Genomic DNA, 9,629 nt, shown 5'->3' on the forward strand with positions numbered 1-9,629 from the left:
AGTGCGACAGGTCAGTGTGAGGGAATGTCAGTGTGATGGGTCAGTGTGAGGGACTGTCAGTGCGACGGGCGAGTTTGAGGGGATTGTCAGTGCGACAGGTGAGTTTTAGGGACCATCAGTGCGACGGGTCAGTGTGAGGGAATGTCAGTGCGACGGGTGAGTTTGAGGGGACTGTCAGTGCGACGGGTGAGTTTGAGGGGACTGTCAGTGCGACGGGTGAGTTTGAGGGACTGTCAGTGCGACGGGTGAGTTTGAGGGACTGTCAGTGCGACGGGTCAGTGTGAGGGACTGTCAGTGCGACGGGTCAGTGTGAGGGAAAGTCAGTGTGACGGGTCAGTGTGAGGGAATGTCAGTGCGACGGGTCAGTGTGAGGGAATGTCAGTGCGATGGGTGAGTTTGAGGGGACTGTCAGTGCGACGGATGAGTTTGAGGGGACTGTCAGTGCGACGGGTGAGTTTGAGGGGACTGTCAGTGCGACGGGTCAGTGTGAGGGAGTGTCAGTGCAACGGGTGAGTTTGAGGGGACTGTCAGTGTGACAGGTGAGTTTGAGGGGACTATCAGTGCGACGGGTGAGTTTGAGGGACCATCAGTGCGACGGGTCAGTGTGAGGGACTGTCGGTGCGACAGGTGAGTTTAAAGGGACTGTTAGTGCGACAGGTGAGTTTTAGGGGACCGTCAGTGCGACGGGTGAGTGTGAGGGACAGTGAAGAGCTGAGTGAACTTTTGAGGAGCTGGAGAGTGAAGTCCAGGTGTGTTGTTACTGGACTGAAGGTTTTTGCTCTTCCCCAGTGCATAGAGGTCAGGACGTCCTGTGCTTTGCTTCCCATCACATGACTCACTCGGTCCTGAAAACGACCCCCTGTTACACAACCACTGCAGAGGAGCTCAGTAACATATGAGCCACCTGCTGGCCATTTTATGGTACTGCACCAAATTAAGAAAAGGTCTGGTTTGGTGTTTGTTTACGTCATGCATAGAAATGTCACTGAGTTTGTATTTCTGAGTTAATGTGTTTTAAACACCAATGTAATTGAAAATGTCTCTGTAAACCAAAGAAAAGATGGTCAATATTTAAGAGAAATATCCAAATTTAAACTTATTTTTAGATGCTCTTTGAATGATTGCAAAGTTAACCCTAGTGAATAGTAAACCTGCCATGATTGTTTCACCTGAACTAACAAAACAAAAGCAGTTTGAAAACGCTCCTGTCCACAGTCCACTGCATTAGACTGATGTATATATTTTCACATAGGCACTGATGACTCTCTTCTACAACACACATTGTCGATCAAACCATTTTGAAACTGAATGTTGTAAAATGCAGAATCAGGCAGGAGTAACAAAGAGTCAAAGCTAAAAAAAACAAATTGCTTTACAAAGTTTCATCAGTCATACAGCAAAACAGAAAGATTCTGTTTTCTGTGGAATTTCTCTCCAGTAGATTACAGTGCACTGTAAGGACACAGAAGTAGTCAGATATATTCTGTGACCAGTCTTGTGAAGTTTATCCCAGTCTAGTACCGACATGTTCACTCCTGTTACACGCCATATTTGACTGTGTCTGCTCCACTCACCTGGTGCCTTAAACCATCTGTTTATCTCACAAACATACACAACCCAACAGATCCATCGTTTCAGTCAACCCACTCAACACCTTTAGCCCACTGAACACCGACGCACTTTCTCTCAGACAGTTTCCTGTGGCTTTGTTTGTCAACCTCTATCACATGTCGAGTCGGTCGACAGAATCAAACTATGTAATGTGTACAGTCTATAGATGAATGAAAGAGTGCTGTCCTTCCATACAACAGAAATCCACCTCCCCAGATGTGTCCACAGACTGTCAGCATATTTCATTCCAAAGAACTAACATCAGCTTATATTTTATTTCTCTGTTTAAAAGTCTCCCCGAGGGAAAAAAGAGAGAGAGAGAGAGAGGAAAATGCACTACCTTTAGCCTTTGTTTCTGCTATGTGAATGGAGCCTTTGCTGACAGTTACGTTTTGAGTTGTTTTTTTGTTTGTTTGTTGTTGTTTTTGTTTTTTTTAATATCATAAATGCAAATTAATTTAAAAATCAAAATGCATTGAAAGCACATTTAAGTTCCAGTTTTCAGGTCATGAACAGCAGACAGCACACAAAGAAAAACTGTTGTGTTTGTGTTTGTATCATTTTCGTTGATGCAGATCCAGTAATGTAATGTGTGTATGTACTGAGTCTCTTCAGTGATCAAATCAATGCAATCTCTGACTGACTGCCGAATCAGCAGCCCCAGTACAGACCTGTGGTAGAGACAGTTCATAACAACATGAAGACGCTTTTCATGTCAAACCTGTTTTGGGGGAGATGGGATTGGGGAGGTCTTGTTGCTTTTTGGTGGTGTTGAAGGATTGTACGAAGGACTGTCCAGAACTCTGCATAGTCCATCTCTTGTACTGTTTCAATTTTCTCTGCATGTGTACAGAACCGCCTGCCAATGAATGCTACAAATGCCTTATAAAAATACTCATTTTATTTTCCATTACGACTTTTTTTTTTTCTTTCTTCATTTTTGGACTGTTTTTTTTTTTCTTTCTGTCTTTCACTGCGCTGCGTTGGACAGTCAGCATAGTTAAATCCATTCGACAGTAAGTTCCTTCTGAAGAAGTGCAATTGTATAATGACATGTCTCTCCATAACCCCCATACACGGCTGCTACATAGTGCTTGTTCTAATATAACAAACTAATCCAAGGTCTCTGCTCCTGTGTTCCTCATTCACACTCACAGCAGTGTGGGCTTCTCAATGCTGCTGTATGACAGTGAACTTTTATTTATTTTGTTTTTGCTGACCAAATGTGACCCACTGTCTTGAAATGCTGTAAAGTCCACAACATACATACTCTGCTTTCACTGGGTTTTATTTTTAACACAAAACATATATGAAAATGTACTTCCAAAAATATTATGATAAGACTGCAGGTAATGATGCGGTCGCTCAGCTCTGTTATAGTTTGTACTGTCTCTTAGCCATTCCTTAAACCATCTCCCTCTGTGATCAGGCCACACCCCTTTGCATTATTAATCTGACTGCTAAAACATTTACAAACGCACATCACTCCATCCCAGGACCAGAGCCATCATAACACTCACACACAACATTTCAACTTCAGTTAATTCAGCAGCATCTCTGAGGCTAATCTAAATCACCTGCACAGAATAAGGCAGATAAAATATGTGAATTAGGTCAACTCTTTAACTCTTTAAGAACAACGTAGTTTATCCCCCCGCCCAAAACACCCTGAGGGGGCGTTTAAGTGTGCCGGTCACAGGGATTTAGCTGCATCCTTCTGAGCAACTTCGGCTAAAGTTCACTGAGCCTGAGAGCAGTAACCTAACAAAGCAACTATATTACATGTGTCAGTACATACCTTTAGTGTGACATAAATAAAAATAAAACAGGCTTCAGAGAGCGGCAGTCACTGTGGCCCTCCAGGACTGGGCTTTGACAGCGTCGCCGGGGGCCTTGAGAAAACCCAGGAGAATGTTCCAGTGCAGTCTGTCTATGGGTAAACCCCTGTGTGAATTCCCAGTGAGGTGGGTCTACCTGATGGATGCCATCATTTTAATGTACTGCAGGGCACTGTGGGCAGCGGCATTGTGGGCGTTGGCGCGGGAGATGCCTGTGCCGTGGAATACCGTCACAGGCTCGCTGGAAAGCCGAGTCAGACACTGGTACTGCCCGCTCACCGTCAACTCATCTACAGAGAGACAAACACACACACACACACACACAACTTATTCACTGTCAACTCATCTACAGAGAGAAAAACACACACACACACACACAACTTATTCACCGTCAACTCATCTACAGAGAGAAAAACACACACACACACACACACACAACACAACTTATTCACTGTCAACTCATCTACAGAGAGAAAAACACACACACACACACACACAACTTATTCACTGTCAACTCATCTACAGAGAGAAAAACACACACACACACAACTTATTCACCATCAACTCATCTACAGAGAGAAAAACACACACACACACAACACAACTTATTCACTGTCAACTCATCTGTGTAGAGAAACACACACACACACACAACACACACAACACACACAACTTTTTCACTGTCAACTCATCTGTATAGAGAGAAAAACACACACACACACAACACAACTTATTCACCATCAGCTCATCTACAGAGAGAAAAACACACACAACACACACACACAACACAACTTATTCCCCATCAACTCATCTACAGAGAGAAAAACACACACACACACAACACACACACACACACAACACATTCACCATCAACTCATCTACAGACAGAAAAACACACACACACAACACAACTTATTCACTGTCAACTCATCTGTGTAGAGAAAAACACACACAACACACACACACACACACACAACACAACTTATTCACTATCAACTCATCTACAGAGAGAACAACACACACACACACACAACTTATTCACCTTCAACTCATCTACAGAGAGAACAACACACACACACACACACACACAAACACACACAACACAACACAACTTATTCACCGTCAACTCATCTGTGTAAAGAGAAAAACACAACATACACAACACAACTTATTCACCATCAACTCATCTACAGAGAGAAAAACACACACACACACACACACACACACACACAACACATTCACCATCAACTCATCTACAGACAGAAAAACACACAACACACACACACAACACAACTTATTCACCATCAACTCATCTACAGACAGAAAAACACACACACACAACACAACTTATTCACCATCAACTCATCTACAGAGAGAACAACACACACACACAACACACACACACACAACTTATTCGCCTTCAACTCATCTACAGAGAGAACAACACTCACACACAAACACACACAACACAACTTATTCACTGTCAACTCATCTACAGAGAGAAAAACACACACAAACAACACACACAACTTTTTCACTGTCAACTTATCTGTATAGAGAGAAAAACACACACACACAAAACTTATTCACCATCAACTCATCTACAGACAGAAAAACACACACAACACACACACACAACACAACTTATTCCCCATCAACTCATCTACAGAGAGAAAAACACACACACAACTTATTCACCGTCTGAACTCATCACTGTGATCTCAAACTACACCGACAAGATTCCATTCAATTCCCAATTCAATAATTACAAACTATGTACTATTTCAATCTCCTGGTCCTTGTAAACAAACACACACACACACACACACAGCCCTGTAAGAAAAGTACTAAACCAGAAAAAGTTTAAAAAAAAAAAAAAAAAAAGAAATACAGCCCTTCTCAAACTGCTTAAGCTCCCTGAGGTTACGGATGGCCATGAAGCCAGGCCTAAGAATGGCTTTAACAGAAAAGCTTTAACACTAAGTTGGTGTATTGTTTTGTTGTATTGTCAGACCATAACTCACCTATGTCGTGATAAGAGACCTCAAAGCCCTGTTCCTCAGACACCTCCCGCAGCATCCGAATATAATCCGCATTGGGAACATTCAGCGGAGTCCTCCTCAGCAAGGAGATCTTCTCCGATGAGGAATTCCGTAACTCCTCCAAGCATACGCTGGGCTTTGGCGTCTAGGATGAATTTGGGAAGGAATGTAAGTCAGTGAAGAATGACACCACGCACTCATCAGCGTACGTTAACTGCGCGTGTGTTCCGCACCCATGTGATGAGCTGGGAGCCTCCGGAGAGACGTCGGAGTTCCTCCAGGATCTTCTCGGCAGCAGCTCTCTTCGCCAGCTTTTTAGAGTTTCCCACGCCTAAGGAACACACGCGTGGGCAGACAACATGGTGGAGCAAAACAAACAAAAAGATGATTGGCACACGAAGTTCACACATAAAAATTGATTTATATGTGATTTTCATGTTTCATGTTTCTGTGTTTGTTGTAGGATAGGTAGACTTAACACAGGTTATAAACCAAATAACAGCATATTTCAGGTGATTATATATATATTAGGGGTGCAATGATTCATCGATCCAAATTGGAAACCGATTTCAACGTTAAAGATGCAACTACACTGATACGTGGACTCCTGGATCGGTCTAAATGTACTATGAACCGGTTGATGGTCCGATTCTAAAGTTACGAATCAGCTGACTGGGGGTTTGCTACTAATTCTACTTTAGTATGTAGCTGCTGTGGAAGACTCACTGATCTAACGTTACAAGTCATGTTACTTTAAAAACAATAATGACCGCCTCTCATTCGCTAATAAATCCACACAGCGTCTCGCGTTGACCTTTTACCTTTTACGCGAGTAACGTTAGCCTAGCTTGCGAGGTAAAAAGAAGAACAACACGTCCGGCAGCACACCATCAAATCTAAAATCTAAAGTTTGGAAGACATCTGGATTTTATAAGAATATAATGGAATAGAATGGCTTATAATGGACAATGAATGTCTACATTAAACAAATGTTAAGAACTGTATTAGGCTGCATCGTATCGAATTGCGCTGAATGGAATCATTCCATATTAAAATGTATCGTCCCTGAATCGTATCGTAGCCCATGTATCTAGACACGTATCAGATCATCTTATAAGGGAGAAATGCACACCCCTAGTATACACACACACACACACACACACACACATATATATATACACTGATGAGCCAAAACATTATGACTGCCTGTCTATTATGCTGTTGATCCTCCGTGTGCCAACAAAACAGCGCTGACCCACCGAGGCATGGACTCGACAAGACCCCTGTAGGTGTCCTGTGGTATCTGGCACCAGCAGATCCTTCAAGTTCCATCAGTTGCGAGGTGAAGCCACCGTGGATCAGACTTGTCGGTCCAGGGCATCCCACAGATGCTCAATCGGATGGAGATCTGGAGAATTTGAAGGCCAGGGCAACACCTTGAACATTTCATCATGTTCCTCAAACCATTCCCAAACAATGTGTGCAGTGTGGCAGGGCGCATTATCCTGCTGAAACAGGCCACTGCCATATGGGGGTTTACCACCGCCATGAACAGGACTGGAAGGATCTGCTGCTAATGTTTTGGTGCCAGATACCACAGGACACCTTCAAAGGTCTTGTAGAGTCCATGCCTCAGCGGGTCGGCGCTGTTTTGGCAGCATACGGAGGGCCAACAGCATATTAGACAGGCGGTCATAATGTTTTGGCTCATTGGTATATATCTATACACATACATATGTACATGTATATATAGTATATTAGTATAGTAACAACACACCAGTCTGGGAGAGTGTCTCCAGTTTGCAGGTAACAGTGAACTCTTTCATGTGAGGTGGTCCTGCTTCCATACACACTGTGTACTCAGGCAAATGCCATCCTCTCTGCATCGCAAGCTCCTGCAGGATTCAGACACACACACACACACACACATATCGCCAATGAGAAGATTCATGACTGGACACATCACCAGTGAGAAGACACATAACTGGACGATTACAGTAATGTGTGCCAAATGCCAGTCTAGCTCAAACTGAGACACTGACCTCAGACACATCTCCATCTGAAATACACACAATAATAAACCCCGAGTAAAGAAAGACCAGGTACCTGTAACTCTCCCACGGGATTGGGGAGGTCACCAGACTCCAGAGCACAGCCGTCATTCTCAGCCTTCTGCATGGGAAGACTACAGAGACACAGACCCAGAGGACAGACCCAGAGGACAGACACAGAGTCATAGTTGGAGGCACACTCAAAACACACCGCTGTGCTGTGATTATGCATGGACAGAGACGATGCTGCTGAATGACAGAGCGGTGTTTGACTCACTTTGCCTGAGGGCTCGACTCCAACATTTTCAGAGCAGCCTCTGCGGCCTGGTGTTTGGCAATTTTTTTACTGACCCCTTGTCCTACACACAACAAACACACCAAAATTTTACACTCTGCATTTATGTCATAAAACAACACACAAACATGCATAGCCATAATGTATGACCCATGTTACCATGTTAAAAGAACCTAGGACAGATCTGTTTTATCTGAACCAAGCGGAGAAAGCAGTTTGCTTCATATTCACAATGGTGAAAGAAACCTATCACTGTCTCACTTCAGTTCTACTAAGATTCGCTTTCAGTTCAATTTCCATTCATACCACCATCTTGCACTGAAACTCAGAAACCTGTTGTTGTAGGTGTGTACCACGTACACTGTGCATGTCAAAAAAAAAGTGTGAGAGTATCCAAAGACAAATGAAATAAGAGCTGTGTATTCACAATGTGCACCACAAACTTAAAAACAAACTGAAGTGAGACAACCTCTGGAGCCTCTGGTACTTTGATTTTTATTCACTTCAGAGAATTCTGCATGCATCTGCAGATCACTCGTCTGAACTGACTTGAGTTTACATAAATCGATTCAATGGGTAACTGTGAAGAGGCATACGAGGGAGCGTCTTGGGAGTCCGCTCCTCTCCAAGCTACGATACGACGTCAGACCAGATGCGGCTAAAAACAAACCTGTACATGTGATGTCTCCGACGGTGACAGTAAAGACGAAATTGGGTTGATGAGCTGCTCCCTCGGCTTTCTCCATCACAAATACGGGCAGGTTGCCGGTTTTGGTGCCATATTCGTGTAAAATGTGTATAGGGGTCTTTTCAGGGCCAGCGACTTGTGCCTGTCGTGAATTCAAACTGTGCACACAAAACGTCAGTTTCTCAAGATAAGAATGAACACAGCGAATTACAACAGCAAAAACGTTTGGTAGGTCGTTCACTAAATGGACTTAAAACCTAGGTGTCTATAACCATTAATGTTTATTTTCAAAAATGACAAATATCTGGGAGTAAACATCAGAGAAACAGATGAATTATCTCTGACAGTATGTGTGACAGCTTGGCTAAAGGGCGCCATTTTTCATCGCAACAATCAGTTTGCGCGGACTGTATAAGTACAAAGAGAGAACGTTTTAATGTTTAATGTACAGAGGTAAGATAATAAATTTACAAAGAGCAGAACTTATGAGTAGCTAGATAAGTAGCTTGTTTGCCACCGTAACTAGCAAAGTCAATTCGCCAAGACTGGCTGACTAGTTAGTTAACTAATGCATGAAAGCTGGAAAACTATAGGTTCAGGACTCGTGTCTTGTGTTGAAAGTTAGTAGAGTGAAACTAATTTCATGGATGAAAGAAGAATTATACGTACAGACATTCTTCGGTCATCGTTTACATGTGATGAACACTGAAGCGAGTGTCACTTGCAGCCAGCAGTAGTAACTGAAACAAGCAACACATGACAGTCTGCATAGACACCCAATCAGTGGAAAAAGCGTTTTGATTGACAAATATAGTATCCAATAAAGTTTCCGGTGTTGTCGTCAGCACGTCGTCACCCCTTTCCCTCTACGGAACCAGTGACGTGCAATCGTGTTTGGGCAAATGATTATGTGGATTGACTAAAGTAGTGGTCTGTAGGGAAATCGCTCTGTCAAATATTCATGTAAAAAGTAATATAGATCAGTAAGAATGTGATGTGAAAATGAACATATATTGTGACCTCACAGAGCCTTGGAATGATCTATTTATTTTTGCGCGCTCTCTGTTAATTTAGATGAAATTAGATTAAATTTATGTCCCTTTC

The 9,629-nt window shown here is 43.0% G+C and overlaps 1 protein-coding gene across 1 annotated transcript; it reads right to left on the reverse strand.

The window, feature by feature from the left end:
- Positions 1–2,936: 2,936 nt before the first annotated feature.
- Positions 2,937–9,211, reverse strand: prkra (protein kinase, interferon-inducible double stranded RNA dependent activator). Its single transcript, XM_030786855.1, has 8 exons — positions 9,195–9,211; positions 8,508–8,683; positions 7,820–7,901; positions 7,598–7,676; positions 7,269–7,386; positions 5,725–5,822; positions 5,474–5,636; positions 2,937–3,739 (listed from the first exon to the last, which is right to left on the reverse strand). The coding sequence occupies exons 1-8, from the start codon at positions 9,209–9,211 to the stop codon at positions 3,582–3,584; spliced, it is 891 nt and encodes a 296-aa protein (XP_030642715.1). The 3' UTR covers positions 2,937–3,581.
- Positions 9,212–9,629: the final 418 nt, after the last annotated feature.

The sequence above is a fragment of the Chanos chanos genome, chromosome 10 (assembly GCF_902362185.1).
Source record: "Chanos chanos chromosome 10, fChaCha1.1, whole genome shotgun sequence".
Classification (NCBI taxonomy): Eukaryota; Metazoa; Chordata; class Actinopteri; order Gonorynchiformes; family Chanidae; genus Chanos; species Chanos chanos.

Coding starts and splice junctions, on each gene's coding strand:
- prkra (XM_030786855.1), bottom strand. Junction 5,637..5,724: donor GCTCCCAGCTCATCACATGG/GTGCGGAACACA, acceptor AATTCATCCTAG/ACGCCAAAGCCCAGCGTATG. Junction 3,740..5,473: donor GGTCTCTTATCACGACATAG/GTGAGTTATGGT, acceptor GTCTCTCTGTAG/ATGAGTTGACGGTGAGCGGG.